The sequence below is a fragment of the Nyctereutes procyonoides genome, unplaced genomic scaffold, assembly GCF_905146905.1.
Source record: "Nyctereutes procyonoides isolate TBG_1078 unplaced genomic scaffold, NYPRO_anot_genome, whole genome shotgun sequence".
Classification (NCBI taxonomy): domain Eukaryota; kingdom Metazoa; phylum Chordata; class Mammalia; order Carnivora; family Canidae; genus Nyctereutes; species Nyctereutes procyonoides.
Window position 1 is genome coordinate 65786260 of NW_026575140.1, and position 17727 is coordinate 65803986.

Here is a 17727-nt window from a genome sequence, read left to right on the forward strand (position 1 = left end):
GTTGCCATTTCAGGAATGTTATATAAATGAAGTAGTGTGATATATAGTAGCTTTTTGGGATTTGCTTTTTATATTCAGCGTAGTTCTGTGTAGATTCACCCAGGTCGTCATGGGTGTCAGTACTTGGTACAGATGTACCACAAGTTGCTTACCATTTACCTAAGTAAGTGATATTATTATTTCCAGCTTCAACTGAATAGTTACATTAATTTCCATAGCAATTAGTTGATAATGTATGGAAGATTTACTTAGTGTATTTTAAAAAAGCTAGAAAAGAAGAAACCTTGTAAGAGGGCTGCTTCTGTAGAAGTATGTGCGCCGTTAGCCTTACACTTGGCAGTTTTCTGTTTTCCTTGAACTGGGCTACTGCATTCTGGTCACTCATGGCCTTGTGGTCTTTTCACACTACTCAATTCCCCACAAAAATGGACATTTCACTAGATAAATGGTTCAGTTAAGGAAATAAGACAGGTTTACATTTTTAAGGACATTTCTATAGCATGCCCTTGAGTTGGTAAAATGATTTCTGGGGAACACAGTATCGTGCCCAAGAATCACTGATGTAATGTAAGGTTCTGGGTTAAGAAATTTGCAAACCTTTGAATGTAGACAGAAGGATTCTTGTGGTTTTTGACTCCTCTTTGACCTTGTAATGATTCAGTGGCTCAGTCAACTTTTATAGGCCAGCAATTCTCATTTTTTCTCCAAGGTTTGATGCAGCTTTGCAGTAGCACTTGATGCATAAGAAAAAGTAGACATTGAAGATAGCTGCAGGGGTGGAAATGAATGAGAGGTGAGAAAAATCCTTTTAGAAATGTGGGAAACAAATGAACCTCAAACATAGTTTGCAGTTGAGACTGTTATTTCAAAAACTAAACATTTTATGCATTGCTGTTTATTACAGTTCTTTAAATGGAAATTTCGCACTAATTATTTGTTATTCAAATGTTTAATAATACTAAGAATGTCAGCAGTGTGTCACATTTCAGCTTACCGTCTACTTAGAATACTTATCCAGGGGAAGATTGAGCATAAGGACATTTTATCCTTTATTTTTAAGTTGTAGCCAGCAGTAAAGGCAACAGGAGGCATTTACATGATGTAAAGGCTTTCCCACTCCTGCCCTTTCTTGTCGCCCCCCCCCCCCCATTCCTCCCCCATGTGTGGAAGTTACTGTATCTAGGCTGTGGAATATTGTTTCTGAAACCTTTAGAGACTATTTCAAATTGACTAATTGTACATTTATTATACAACATGTGCTAGGCTCCACCCTAGGCTGTGAAGATAGAATACTTAAAATACTTGGGTTCCTCTGTCCTTGGGAAGATTATAATTAAACCATAGTTAACTGTGGATCTTCTGTCACTGCACAAAAGCTTTTTATGCCTCTATTTTTTTACATCAACATTTTTGAAATGAAAAATATATTCATGTTCTAAAATCAAGATCATAAAAAAGCTAATGTTGAGACATCTACTTCTGTCCATGCCTGTCGTTCTTACTCATACCTACCCCCTCTAGGTAACTATTTTTATTAATTATTAACATATCCTAGGAGCACCTGGGTGGCTCAGTTGGTTAAGCTCTGACTCTTGATCTCAGCTCAAGTCTTGATCTCAGAGTTGTGAGTTCAAGAGCCACATTAGACTCTACCCTGGGCATGCAGCCTACTTAAAAAAAAAATTATTAACATATCCTGGCATTTCTTTATGCAAATGTGTATATATAGAAATACAGATTCTTATTTTTTCCCTTTGTTACAGAAAAGGTGAATATACTATACGTAAATTGTCCTGCACATTGCCATTTTCACTTATTTTTATGCTTTTAAATCATTTGTACCATTGTTGAAAGTAGCATATTATTTTTAAACTATCTTTATGACTATCTTACAGCAAGGTTGAACAGAGCACTTTGGGCTGACATAGTTTTGAGAGACATCACAAGAACTTCACATACTACTGGTTTTGATGCCTCCATAACTAAAATAGACAAAAGGTCCTTTTAACAAGTCAAAGCTTGTTATTTTGTATGAAATAGGTATATTCTGCACAAGGTAACCGATAACCTGAGGTATACTTTCCATATCAGATGTTGAAAATATTATGTAGCCTGAAAAAGTGCAAGGAAATAACTAGTCTTCTCTCTATTCAACTTCAATGTAAATTCTACCTGAGTCATATATGATTAGTTTCTTGGTATTTGCATCAGTAAATTTATTACTTATGCATACATAAGTGTTTGTGTATTAACTTGGAGAAAATTTCACATTTGAGCACTTTGGAATAATTAAGTTTATTGGTAGCATACATAAGACATAATACAGATGCTCAAATTAGTAATGCACCAAGCTGTCATGGACTGGATTTCTGCCTAGAAGGCATGGAATATTTTTTTGGCAAATTTGAGCATTTGACTTGTTTGGTGGAATGAGTCTTACACTGTAAGGTGGAGTAATTAAATTTGAATCTTGAGTCTGGCATTGCCTAGTCCATTTGGGATTACCAGTCACCAGTGTGGACTGCAGTGTCTTGTAATGAAAATGAGCAAGTGGGAATGGGAGTTCACAGCCAATGGTCAGAGGGATCCTCTGGGTCCATGTGTATAAGGAGGACATAAGGGTCCTTGTTGTTTGGAAAATGGAATTTTAATTGGTCACCTTTACCTGTTGACAAAATGGATTCCTTGCTTGATGATTAGGTCTCCTTCTTGTTCACTTATTTTACAGTGGTTGCTAAAATTTGACTTAGAAACGAGGTATATTTATAACCTCACATAGATTATTTTATCTTAATTGCTTTACCTGAACATGAAATTCATTTTGAAATCATATATTTTTTCTTAATTGAGGATATTACTTATTATAATGACAATTCTTAGTTCTTCTAGCATAAGGTTTTATCTTGGGCAAATATGTTTCCCTTGAAATTGTCACTCATAATTTTGTCATTTCTATGGAAGAATATTGAGAAGAATTGTGTCCCTAAAGAACACTTGAAATACTAACTTAGGCTCTAGGAATAAGCTTTACTTCATGAAGATAGAAAAAGATGAAGAAACTTTGACAAAAAATTATAAGGAAGGGATGTGCCTGAAAAAAATTTATATATAAAAAGAAAACTCTACAAAAATCTATATTTCTAAAAAATATGTATCTGTTTTAGGAGTTTTCATAAGCTTAGAAATGTTCTTTTAGCATGTTTATTTCATGACTGTTTTTTGGTTTCAGAGGATAATATATTAATGTATATGTGAATTTTGTCTTAATGATTCTGTTTGAAAGTAGTCATTTGCTCCTGTTCTTTAAAATGAACAGCTTTTGGGCGGCCCCGGTGGCTCAGTGATATAGCGCCGCCTTCAGCCCAGGGTGTGATCCTGGAGACCCGGGATCGAGTCCCACGTCAGGCTCCCTGCATGGAGCCTGCTTCTGTCTCTGTCTGTGTCTCTGCCTCTCTCTCAATCTCTGTCTCTCATGTATAAATAAATAAAATATTTAAAAAAATAAACTAAAATGAACAGCTTTTTGCACCTAGTTTTGATTGGACACAGTCTTTTAGGTGTAGAACTCAGCTGTTCAGTTTTTTTCCTACGTGCTGATATACCTGTTCTTGACTCATAACATTCATCTAGCAGATTTTGAAAACCGTGTAATTTCTGCTGTGACTCAAGCAGATATCTTTGCCCTAATGATTTAGAAATGTAACAATAAGAATTTTAACTAGTTTGCAAGAAATACAATACCATTATGGCATCACTGGTAGTAGAATTTTAGCTGCTGCTGGAGCTCTGAGCTCCTCACTCTGTGGACTTCAGGCCCTTGTGTACCTGCTGTGGGTTACTGAGTCAACAGTGTTCTTTATCTCTGTGAGGCTTCTTTGCAGCCATTTAACCACTTTTTTTTTTTTTTTCCTGAGACCATTCCAGTCTTCAGTTTTCCCTGGCAGCATACAGGTGGCTGTTCTTAACTAGGCCTGTTATGTTTAATATACTGAAACTCTTGAAACCACATATCAGAGCTAAGATTATAGTAGGAGCTATTATCTTTGCACAGAAGACCATTAGTAAGTAGTACATTGTAAAGGCAGAACCACTACTTTTGCATAGAAACAGGGTATGTTTTCCTATAATTCAGTCAGAACTCTGAAAGGTGGGCTGTGGATCACATCACTGAAAGGTGTCTTTAATGGAGTGAAAATCTGCTTTGTGTTATGTGTTATCATTCATACCTCTGAAAGATGACTGTATTTAGTGTGATAATATCTGCTAGAACAGCTGGGAGTGGAGAGAAGCAGTACATCATGAAGTTCTCTTTCATTCCCTTGAAATTTGCTTTGAGTGCTTTATCCATTTTGGATTGTGTGTTTCGATAACACAGCCATGTCAAGATGCGGCTCTGGACTGCTTGCAAAGATGATATAATACTGCTTTGGGTCCCACTTAACTACTAGTATGAACAGCAGATAGGAAAGAATTAAAGGGACTTTGTAAAAAAATCTATTTCACCTTTGTTTTTGTTGACACAGAATTTAGTTTTCATGGAATCCAGATACCTCAAACCTAAATGTATATGAGAGTCAAGAGGGAGGGAAGCAGTCCTCAGGTGTCTTAGAATAGTAGTAACAAGAACATTGATAGTAATAAGCAGTTAGTTGATTGGGCGCTGTGCTAAGTGCTTTGTATGTATGACTGTATTATGTGCTAACAATTTCTGTAAATTACAGGTGACAACGCAGACGTAGAAGGATCAGGTAGTTTGTCTAGTAACAAATAACAGCCCTGGGACTCTTAACCCCAAAGTCTTTGTTTTTCACACTATCTTAAACCATCAGGCATTCTCTTAAATGCTGACTCTGAAACAGTGAGTGAAAGGGTTGGAACAGGAGTGGAGGATTTTGAGGAAGGAATGACAAATAATGGAAATTATTCATGTTTCCAGAGCAAGGCCATTGGTGTCAAATAAATTAAGGAATAAAGTAAGTGTTGTGATTAATAGCTTAGTTGAGGACCCAATACTAATAATGCTTTTGCCTGAGTGTTCATTGAATATAGAGTTACTAGTACTAGAGTCCGTGTTTAAGTAGCTATGAGTCTTAAAAGCCTAAGGCATTGTCTGAGACTGGTCTGGCTCAGATGACCTAAAGAAACTTTTACTACTGTTAGAAATGTCATCGTTAGGATAAAGGACTGAACATCTGGTGCTTAATTCTTAAATAGACTTTATGAATAAAGTTTATTCACAGAGGAGGAAAAGGAATCCTCTTCCTATACATCCCTAACCCCCTTTCAGTTTCAATCTTTCCTTACTACCACCATTACAACAAGGTGTACTCTAAGAGAGGAGGCAGCCTGTTACTATGGAACCTTTGCCTGTTGTTTGGAGCTGTCTGCCTGGGAGGTATCTGTTTTTATTTCCAAGAGCTTACAGCATCTTGTGATACTCAGTTCAGCTTCTTGGTACATGGGCCCTCCTTCATATACAGCATCCAAAATAAGACTAACAAAATACTCAAAATTGCAAAGATCTTATCAACTCTGTGGCAAGCTCTTGAGATATTTATAATGTCTGTTTTTTATTGTTAAGTAAAATGGGATTTTTTTTTTTGAAACGCCATATAATGTTTGAGAGGCAGAGTGGTGGTTGTTAGATGGGTGGTCAGTAGACGCTGGGTTTGAGGAACAGGGACAGAGTTTGGTGCTAATGTAATGAGGGGGTCTCACAAGGCTAGGTCGTAGACTACAAAGACCAGGGGCAAGTAGGAAGCTAGACTGTTTGCTGATCCCTAGAGCCCACCGTGGGGTCTAGCACATAGTAGCTCAGCAAATGTTTGAAAGAATAAATTAGTGTTTCCACATACACTTATTTTTCTTCCTGTCTTCATATCCTTTTTGGAGTTATTACAGATTTATATATAGGAGATCAATTTTTTATGTCATTCTCCTGAAACTGTGGAATAGGGAACAGATCAGAGAACCTTGCTTTGTTCTAAGTCCTTGGGAAGGATTTAGGTTAACTGGGGTTTTGTTCTCGGAGGGCAGGGGCTGTCTTCTGGGCCACAAATCCTTGTAATCATTCTTTTCCTCACTTTCATGGACCTAGTTTTCTTCCCTGAAGAGAGATTCCTGTGCTCCTGAAATAAGAGTAGATGTCTCCTGTTTTCTGTGGCAGCTGGGAAATCAGTTCCTCACCAAAGTAACACACAGCTGCCTGAGAGTCAGTCATTCAAACAGCTCATGCTTCCCCCACCTCCTGAGTTGTGTTTCCAAATCTACCAATTTCCAAGATTGCCATAGAATGAAAATGATTTAAATACATAGCCTTGACTGCTGATAACATTCATACTTAATGGCATTTTCTTTTCTGGAAGCTAAGGACCTATAGTTGTAAGAAGCCAAAAGAAGTGTAATAACATCTATAAAGGGAGTGTTTTGTACCTTGAAATGTGATTTCTCTGTTTTCCTATCCCTTGCGAATTTGGTTTCTATTATTGAATTTCATGCTCTTCTTACATTTAGTCATTTGTAGCATGGTAGGACTGAAGATACAATTTTGCCTTCTTTTTGTGTGGCATCAAATAGCTTTTGGTACCACTCTGTCCTTAAAAATGAAATAGGAAAATAAAGGGTTTAAAGCATTTGAGCCACATAAAATTAAAGGGGAAGGAGAATCTCAATTATTAAATCTAATAAAATTAAATTTTATTTGCCCCTCAAGTCATTGTACACCAACTCTTTGTCTTTATGTCTTGTCATTTATAACATCTATAATTCATATATATATATATTTTTTAAAAAGTTAGTTTTTCCTGCACTTTCTTCCTGTTTCATTTTCTAAATTTTGAATTACCATAAATTCTACTTCCTGTTTTTCTCCTCTGTTTGAAGACTAATGTTTATTCCTTCCTCTTTTCAGATAGAGCAGTACCATAGCTTTTTAAAATAAGAAAAATTTTTTTCTAGCTTTCCTTGTGTTTCACTCAGTATTGAAAATTATTCTTATTTGTAATGAAGTTCTGTGTGATGTTCACTTCCTATTTTCAAGGTTTTAGCTATCCTTCATCCATCCAGGACTTGTGGTAGAAATCTTACAAGGAAAAATTAACCTATTTGCGTGCACATGTGAGTTCTGATAGTTAAAATTGGAGATTTGTAATGTCTCTCATTGTCTATAATAGATTAATACTGGAATTTTCTATAGCAGTGGGGAATTATGAGTGTATTTTTTCTGCTAGGATTAAAATGGCTAGATGAAAAGTCCTAGAGTAGAGATTATGTTTACTGGTATTGATAGGGTTTTTCCGATTTGAACATATTGAGGTTATTCTTTGGAACTTTGAAGTGCCATTTTCCGATCCTCTAATGTGTTGAGAGAAGGTCAATTACTGAATAATTACAACAAAAATTTTTGTGTCTGTTAAATAAATGTTTTTTCCCCCTGCACAGAAGGTTGGCAAAAACTAATTAGATAATGTCCACAAAATGCTATCAGGAAAAAAATATGCTATCAAGATGAAAAGACCCATATGGTAGCAGGCCATTATTAATAAAAGGAAATGGAGCATTTGTCTTAGACATATTGATAAGATAAAAACACTATGCATCCACAAAGCAAGTACACTTTCTAATGGATTAGATAGACAGTGGTGAAGAGGTGTGCTGGAGATGAGGGGGAAGGTGTTGGCTCCGTAGACCCAGTTTTAGTCTCAGTTTCATTCACTGACTGTGTGATTTCAGGCCAGTTACTTAATCCCTTTGGTTCAGTTTTTTTTCCATCTGTAAAATGGGAAAAAATAATGCTTCAAAAATTTTGTTAAATGGTTTCAAAATATATGTAAAATGCTAGCATATTGCTATTTAATTCAGATCTATTACTGTAGTTAAGAAAATAATAATAGTAATAATGTGTTAGTGGACACAAGTTTTTTTTTTTTAACAAGTTCACTTTCATTACTGTTTTATTTGTTTTATACAGCTGCATCTCATGTAGGTATAGTTTTAAAATAACTTTAAGCGGTGCAACTCTTGAAAGTCACCATGACCTTTTAGAATAGCTTTAAATACTGCTCTGGTTAATGTTACCTTCCAAAACATGAAAACTTATTTGTAGAAAATAGAAGTGTGTGTGTAAGAGAGAAGAAAGATTACAAATAGCTGATAGTCTATGGATATTAATATAACTAAATGTAACTATGATCAATTGTCAATTCTTTTAATATTTTGCTACTTTCATCTATTCCTATAATCTGCTAATGCTAATAAAAAATCAGTAAATGCTGGTAACTTTTATAAAAAATTTGATTGCAAATATTGAGAAACTGCTATCCATGAAATTTTTTTCCTCCTGAGGAAGGGTTTTTTAATTAAAAAATATTATTTTTATATATATTATATATATATATAAAATATATTTTTATATAATATTTATTTATGTTATTTTAATCTCAGTATTTTATTTTAGTGGCAGAACCACTCTCAGAAGCCTGTCAGAGAACCAGGTCAGGGGTGGTGTGGGGTAATAGCAACGGCATTCATTGGCTGCTTGTTAAAAATAATATCAGGTATTATTTCCTCTATTATTAACGTGTCATCTGTTAAAGTCTCTAAACCCTGACATTTTAATTTTTCTTGGATTGTATTGGAAAAAACCACTAGACTTGGCACATGAAGACCCAGGTTAGAGAACAGTCCTGTCACCTCATCAGCTTCTCACAAAGAGTGAGCCATGTTCTGAGTTCTTGTTCAGCGTTCCTTTTCCTCTGACCTTGGTCCTGGGACTTCCAGTCTTTAGAATGTTCCTCTGTATAATTGCACATTGTTTAAGTTTTACCTGCCCTTTTAGTTTTATGTTTTATTTGGAAGTCAAAGGGATATCCATTTTCTCCAAAAGTGGGTTAAAAAAAGAATAATAACAGAAAGGAATAATTTAACGTGATGCATTATTTAGGGGTGTGACACATTCATAGTTGCCATGTGAGTGTGAATTTTTGTTAGCTTCCCTTAGAATTTAGCTCTCCTGCTGTGCATTCCGGAGCTCTAGAAACTGAGTTGGTAAGCTCTGTGGAACCCCCATCTCTTTGCAGTAATTATTATTTAATCTCTTTTGAGACTTTCAAAATTTATGTTCTCAGTTTGTCGTAAAGGAGTCTATAAACCTAGATGAGGAGGATAGTGATAATTGGCTACTGTCAATGCTTGGAGCAACAGAGAGGCCTCAGGTCTGTCTTCAGAGTATGCGTTAGAATTGGCTTTTGAATCTGGAGAAGGTCATGTATCAGTACAACATAATGATAATGACAGGCCAGATTCAGAAAACTTGTTAATTTTCAAATCAATAAATGTTGTAATAGTGAATCATGGTCATAAAAGGAAATTACTTGTTGTTTACTCAGATTTTACATTGACCTAGCAGTTCATTAAAATTTTTTACGAATAAAATAGTTAGTTATGAACTTTGGATTGAGTCTAGCCTTTTTGTTATTTCAACACTTTGTTTTTGGAGAGAGAAATAGTTTTTTTTTTTTTTTTTAAATTTAAAACAATTGTTTTTGGGGTGTTTGGGTGGCTCAGTTGGTTAAGCTTCTGCCTTCAGCTCAGGTCATGATCTCGGGGTCCTGAGATTGAGCCCTGCATTGGGCTCCCTGCTCAACAAGGAGTTTGCTTCTTTCTCTGCCTCTGACCCTCCCTCCTATTCATGCACATGTGTGCCTGTGCACGTGCTGTCTCTCAAAATCTTAAAAAAACAAAACATTATTTTCAACTTTAGCTGGGTTGTTTCATTTTGACTTTTAATGTTGTATACACTGATTTTTTTTCTTCTAAAAATGTTAGTTTTGCATTTTCTATTTTATGATCATTGGAAAACTAATGGGGCAATTAATTATACAGCAATTTAATAGAAATAACATGCTTTATAAGAATGATCTTCCATTGTTTTTTTGTTTGAGAAAATGTTGCCAGTTTTCTTTTTTTTTTTTTTTAATTTTTATTTATTTATGATAGTCACAGAGAGAGAGAGAGAGAGAGAGAGAGGCAGAGACACAGGCAGAGGGAGAAGCAGGCTCCATGCACCGGGAGCCCGACCTGGGATTCGATCCCGGGTCTCCAGGATCGTGCCCTGGGCCAAAGGCAGGCGCCAAACCGCTGCGCCACCCAGGGATCCCCTGTTGCCACTTTTCTAAGAACAGATTTCATATCCTTATAAATTTTCCTTTTAGAGGAGAAGGTAAATAGTCACCAATGGATTTTTTCCCCTATTTATTCTACTAGCTGACATTGACTATATACCAGTCATATCTCAGACATTATCTTAAGCACATATGTATATAGTATCTTATATAATTCTTATACCAATTTTATGAACTGTGTGTTCCTGTTATCTTCATGTTTCAGTGAGAAAACAAATTACAAAATATAAATAAGTTGCCCCAAATTACAAAGCTAGTAAGTGGTAGAACTGTGATCTGACTCCAGATCTGTTTGACACATACTTAACGATTGTGATTACTTATGCCAAACCCGTTGTGGACACTCAGTAAATATTTATTGAAATATGAATGTCAGTATCAGTTGACTTTAAAAAAATGAAGAATGTGTAGTTTGATTTAAACGTAATAAACAGAAGTTTATGTGCTTCTGATTTCCCCCTCTTGTTGTAGGAGAAAAGACTGAAGGAAAGGGAAGCCAGAAGAGAAGCCAGTAAGAGACAAGCAAAGGTAAGTGTTGATATTTTTTATGAAAAAATTGTTTTAACATTGAATAGGATTTAAATATTCTGCTTTTCCATATGCATGTTGTTCATATTGGATATAAGTCCATGTGTGCCTGTCATTTACTTTCTCCTTTTCTTTCCTCCATAAAGCATGTTGAAAAATACATAAGATAATTTGCTTATTGGCCATTGCCCTTCTATTCACATCACCTTTTTCCATTATATTTTCTGCCTATTAAATATGGGGGATGGTTTAGGACAAGCTTGACAGGATTTTAAACTCTGCCATCTTTTGACTAGGCAGACAGCTATGTGGACCCAGCTCAATAATGGATATCTCTGAAAGCACTGGTTGCTTCAACTCCTGAGATCTAGGGGAAAGCAGTCTGTATCATATGCCTTCACTATATTCTGTAAACAAAAATTTTCAGCAAGTATATACGCACAGTATCATCCATATATGTTCATGTATACACTTCTTTCTTTAACAAAATTAAGATCATACAATGTGAACACCACCCATGTGAACGTATAATATTTGGCTGTTGTTTCACACTGAGAAAGGCTCAGCTTCTGCATGCTGAGGGCATTGAGTACAAATGATTTCCTAGAACCAGGACCCAGTAACATGTCATTTCTCATGCCGTGTCTCATTGTGCTATGCCTGACTAGCCATGATTTTTTCTTGGCAGTTAGCAAAGATCCGACTCCCTCAAGTAAGCCCTTAATATTCTTTGTCATTTTTTCCGTGCTGGCCATAGCACTTACAGAGCAAGTCAGAGATGATAACTCATTTTATAGTTCTGAAGTGGGAAGCAATTACTCTGCAGTGTAAGATGAAAAGACTGCTTATATTCAGTATTAAATATCACTCTGTCTTCAAAGGTGCCCAAAAACGAGAGCTATACTGTGTGCGGCCTGACTGCGAAATCAGGTGGTGGATTCTGCATATGCTTTTAAAATACAAACGTGCAATGTCATGGCATAGAAATTACATCTAAGGGGCTGTAGTGGAAAAAATTTAAATTTAAGAAGGAAACTTTAAATCTAATGAAAGCATTTGATATTTATGAATATTTCATGTTCAGCATAAATCTAAACTTATTTTATTTCACTAAGAAGCTCTCTCATTTCTGCACGGAAAATTATAAAATGAAAGATGTGTAATCTGGAGCTAGAAGAAAGCCTGCTTACTGTATTGCCCTTCTGTATATTCCTGCATATTTGTGTATATTCCTAAGATGGTTAGTTGTATTCTTGTTGACGTTGTATCCTTCACCTGTGTAGTGGTTAAAGTCATGAATTATTCTCACCAGTGAGGCTGCTTCTTGTGCCTCTTCTTTTATCTTCCTATAAATTGGCATATGTATTTGGTTTTGATACTTTGCCAGCTGGGACATAAACAAAAAACTGGTAATGGCTGTCAGTTTATTTTTTCCACTGGGGCAGATTGCTGAAGTGAACTCCTCAAGCCAAGCCCACTCTTCCACTCCTTACCCCCTTAAAGTTTTGTCATCTTTTTGCTCCTGACATCTAGGAATGAGGACACCTCATTCTGTCCAACCACTAAGGTTTGTACTGGAAATACAGAGAAGAGGCTCTGCAGCTACTATGGCTGTGCTGCTAGGCCAGGAGCCCTCAGTAGACAGAGGCTGTCTGATTGCTCACTGGTGGCACCTGTCTTGTAAGAATGATTTTAGCAGAGAGGTGAGTGGCCAGGTTGTAGCCAGGACTCAGACATTTCATGAGACACCAAGAACTGGCAGCAGTGACAGATTCAGGCTGACTGGTAGAGTCCCAAGGAATTAGCTTGAATCAACCTGTTTGCACCCCACTTCTTTTCAAATGAAAGTGGCAGGATGAAGACTCCCATGGCTTTTCAGTTGCCCCTTTGGAAACAGACCCACAAAATATTATCTGGAGCGACTGTAAAAAGGGGTGATGGCCTTATGTTCTGTGATGTCTAAGAAGTAGATGGTGCAAATTATCAGGTGTCCTTACTGTCTTTATGCATGTGCTTTAAATGATAATTTAATTTTATCATCTCTTTAATATATTTCCACATAATCATGTGTGACTTGTGGCTGTGCCTTCTGAGGCACTTTGATCAGCTTCAGGCTAGAGCATCTTTCAATTACTAAACCTATAGGATATCCACAAGATGCCTTAGTGGTGAAAGGAAGTGGTCTTTGCAGACCTCCTGTACCAGGATGTGTAGTCTTACCCATTTAGAGCTCTGTAAGGAATCAGTGTACAGCAGCTGACAGTGTGAGAAAGGGCACTCCCATGGCCTATCTACCTTGTTTTGTGCTTCATTTGGCCGATATCATATTATCTGAGGAGGAACATAGAAGACACAGAATATTATTTTTAATTGGGGAAAAATTTTCAAATGAAAGTTGATGGATTTGTCTTTATTTCACAAAAAAAGTGAAGACTTAATGATAATGTGAAATTTCAGTTTTATAAGTGACATTTGGGGGTTATCTCTTCTGATATATAGAAAGTATTCCTAAGAAACATTGCTTTGGAATGGAATGGAATGGAATACAGTGAAACAAAGTTGAATGAACCTCTCAGGAATCTGATGCTACTTTTAGTGAAAAGAACGATCTAAGACTTGCATGGAGAATGTTATGTGCAGTGTCAAGAGAAGAGTAGAAGAGAAACATGAAATTGAAAGTTTTGAGGTTTTCTGGGTACCCAATACTTCGTGATCCTGAAGATAGAAGTCTTTCGAGTATCAAAACTTTGTTTAGCAGAGAAATATTTGAACTGCAAAATGGACTTTTACTTTACCAAGATGTTGTATGTTCTTATAACTTAGAAATTTTAAAATGAGATGTGACAAAAAGAAGTTACAGCAATGAGCAGTAGATCACATTGCTCTTCAGGTTCAGGAAGATCAGGTTCCAATAGTCCTGGAAATACAGCTTCACCTTATTCTTCAGCTAGATTTCCTCAGGTCATAAAGTGCTTGTACCAAACTCTGATGTCTGGAATGATTTTGTGGAAATGTAAAGAAAGGAACAACAGTGCTGAAACTTGAGGAAATAGATCCCCAGAAATATCTCTGTGTTATGCTGCTTTTGAAAAGAAAGTAGAATTTATTAACCAAGGAATTTATTAACCAAGTATAAGGTTGGTGAACCAAACAGAATGTGGAAGAACAGAGTAGGAAGCAGCTCAGAGGCACTTGAACACTAAAACATTACGTGTTGCTTGAATATATTACACATGCTTGTAGTTGTTATTTTTTAAGCATGGGGAAAATTATATTAAAATAACTAAAATGATGTTCTTTGTTTTGAGGTTGAAGTTTTATACTCATAAACTTGAGCTTACTTTTCTGTGTTTTTTATTGCCTTTTTTTCATTTTAGTGACCCTGGGACACTTTATTTATTTGCTTTACAAATGGTAGACTTTAGGAAACAGTTTTTTGGATATGTAAGGTAGTCTTAGTTCTTTGAGGATATAGGATCCAAAGACGTAGGAGTTGTGTAAGTTTAGGATGTGAGTAGACCTGAGACATGGTATTCTAATCTGCTGGTCTGTCATATCTTTTTTTTTTTTTTTTTCTGGCCACTAATAGTTCTATACAGCTAAGCTGCATTTATTCATTCTGCGAGAATGTTCTTTTTTTTTTTCTCCTTTGGCTTTGGAATGTCCTTTTATTTATGAAATAATAATGATTTTAAAAATTGTCATTGACAAAGTAATAACCCTGTTTCAATCCTTCGAAATCTCTTTTGAACTTTTCCTGGTCCCTGCCATTTAAGAGTGTGGCTTCCACTGAAGCGCTCTAGTGGTTTGAGTTGTTAATAGTACAGTGAGTGCCTAGGTGTTTTATGGACTTACTTGGGGCAGGATCCTGGGCCACCATTTTGACTTCCATCTGAGCCACTCCATTTTTTCCTTCATGTATATACTAAGGTTCCAGGGGACCTTTTGTTTGGCTCTCCTTAAATACCTACATTCTTAATATCAAATAAATTAAGTCTAGAAGCAAGTAAATGACTTACCCCCTATCTCTGGCTTCCTTGGTAGCAGAAATGGTATGCATCCTCATTCCCTGCTGCTGCTCCATGCTGCTTCGGTATGTTACTTTTTACCCCTTTTATTTTATATATTTTATATTATAATTATATTTTATATTATTTTTCTTAAAAACAAACCTGATTTATGTACACTTATGTATGTAGGCTAGCAGCTCTTCATAGAAAATGTTCACAGCAAATCTGTGAAGAGAGAACTTTGTGCTGACACTAGGATACTTCCATCCCCATGTTGCTGGGTGACCCCTGACGTGTCTTTACCCCTTCTGGCTTCTTACAATGTGTAAAATGAAAAGTGTATCTGTCATAGTCCCTTTTAATCATATTTACATTTGTGGTCCCATATAATCTCAATCTGAGCCGAGTTAAATAACAAAAAGGTATGCATTGTACTCAGTACAATTCCAATGTGGGTCCTCAGCCTTTCTCAGCATTTGTGGAGAACTCTTGTGTTTTCTCTCACATCTTACTGTAGGCCTATTTGCTAAAGGATTCTTTCCTTATGGAGCTACAGATAGATGTTCATTAATGTTGGTAATGGTCATTCCTAGGTCTTAAACCTTTGCATTTATTTCTTTTTGGCAGTGTTTTATTTTGACTGATACCAAATTAAAATTTTTCATCTTGAGGGGAAATTTCTCCTCATTCCATATATTTCATATAACCCTGTGCACACACAGCCCCCATTTTCCCTTTTCCTGGCATTTCATAGTATTGGAATTTACTGGTCTCTTTCTTTGTTTCTAATACGGTTGGGATTTCAAGGGCTGTAGGGGGTCAGTTTATTTTAAACCAAACAATTTTTGATAAAATTAAAAACAAGATAATGGAAACATAAATTTGTTTTTAGTCCCAGTTCCCAGAGAAAGAAAAGGTCCTCCCTGAAAGTAAATTGCTCTTATATTTGAAGGGGCTGAACCCTTCTAAGCTCCCCTTTGCTGCCCTGATATAGTCACTTATTTAATGGTGCCCTTAATGAGTGGTCCTCTTTCTCTGAGCAAAATACTCAAATAATATTTTGTTTTAATGCTATAAGACCCATTATTGCTTTCCTTCTACTTTTTTTTTCCTTCTACTTTTTAAATAAACAACACAGAATCTTTTAGATAACATGCTTTTTTCCCTTTAATATCTAAGACAGCAACGAATACTCAAATAGATTTAGCTTTTATTGTGATTCTAGTGTTGGTTTGGTTTGCATGGATATTACTATAATGGCTCTTTTCTTTACTCTTATTTCCTCCCCTCCCCACAGCTTGTCTCCTCCCTTCCCCTTCTCTTTCTTTGATAATGAAGAAGGGGATTTAGTAATCCCCTTTGAACTTTTAACCCTCCTGGATCACTTAATAGATGCTTTCAGTTCCTTTGTCAGAGAATTGTTCTCCAGTCAGATGGGAAAGTGCAGGTCATCATACCTTCCATCATGGTGAATACAGGCTGTTCTTTTAAGACTCAACTTCTGTGTCCTCCCTTTTATGAACACTTTTCTACCACCTCAGATAAAATGGATTTTTGCTGTTGTAACTCCCACTTCAGTCTCCCATAGGAAGCATCTGATGGTCTACGGTACTTACCTGGGCACATGTTTGCCTTTCCTGTTCAACTCTAAGTCTTACCCTAGTGTCCCCATTGCAGTGCTTGTTTCCTGATAAGCACATGATAAATGTTTGAATGAATGGCTGAGTGGGTGAATGAATGACTTTATGGCCACAGGGCACAGACTTAAACATTCTTCTAAAGTATATTTTATTGCTGTAGAATATATGTAAGATTCACTCTTTCATCCATCTTTAAGTGCACTGTTTGGCAGTTATGTTCATATTGCTGTGCAACCACCACCAACAACCATTTCCAGAACCTTCTCATCCTGGACAAAAAAATCCCTGCCCATGAAACATTAACTCTCCATTCCCCCCCTGCCAGCATCCTCACCCCAGAAAATAAACCTCTGAAGAGAAGACTCTTATACTCCAAATCATTTTTCAAGTGAGGAAGTGAAGGGTTTTTGTGAATAGGTGATTCTTCCAAGATCCTATGTTTAAATAACTGGCTAACCCCAGGTGTCTGGATGCTTATGTGTGTGTGTTTTCATTCTACCTTACACTCGCTTCCCTCCAAATACCAAAGAGCACTGCATGTCGTTTAGAATTTTATTATATTTATTTTAAGGTGTCATGTATAAAAACGTAACAAAAGCAATTTATTTAATATTATACTCAGTCACATCTCAACACTTATTAAAGATTGTGACATAAGTAATACTGAAAATTTCAATAGCATCAATGTTAAATTTATCAAAAAGATTTTTGTAAAGAATATCTCCCTTTTTTCCTGTAGAATGTATAGGAATTGTAATAGGAACGTGATTTTGGGGTACAATTTTTATGGACATTGTAAAACATAATAGTAATTGGTGGCTGCTGTCATTCATTGTGTGCTGTGTTGCAAATACTGTGATTAAAGGTTCTGCATGTGTTATTGCTTTAATCCTCACAAATAGCACTGTGAGTTAACTGCTATTATTATCTTCATTTTGTAAATGAAGAAATTGAGGCTTAGGAAATTTATGCAACTTTATGAAGATTTTGAGCTAGGATATGGTGGAGCCTAGAGTCAGACTGCTTTACAGGACTTCAGGGCCTTGACATTTAAAGCATTGGGCCGTACTGGCATCTCACTTCCAAGGCAGTAAGAGCATAAGGAATATGAAAATCTTAAAAGCTAAAGCAGACATTGCAGGTAAACAGATTTTTCTCCTGAAATCCCTCTTTTTATCTACATTTAGTTCCATCTTAGAGTAGGTACTAAGAAACAGAACCATTGGCAGGTACAGAATACCGTTGATTTCCTAGTAGTTTCTATAAATCACCATAATCCTTTACCATTATTTTCAGCCATGGAGAACATGCCATATTCTCCTTTACTTCTTTTTTCTTTTTAATTTTTTTAAAATTTTTTTATTCATT

The 17727-nt window shown here is 36.0% G+C and overlaps 1 protein-coding gene across 3 annotated transcripts in view; it reads left to right on the forward strand.

Annotated features, from left to right (window-relative positions):
• The window catches only part of DDX10 (DEAD-box helicase 10), a 267786-nt gene that overhangs the window by 143922 nt on the left and 106137 nt on the right, over positions 1-17727 (forward strand). For all 3 annotated transcript variants that reach the window (XM_055307117.1, XM_055307118.1, XM_055307119.1), the window contains one exon: positions 10653-10709. In XM_055307117.1, the coding sequence (XP_055163092.1) occupies positions 10653-10709 (57 nt within the window). The remainder of the gene's footprint in view (positions 1-10652; positions 10710-17727) is intronic.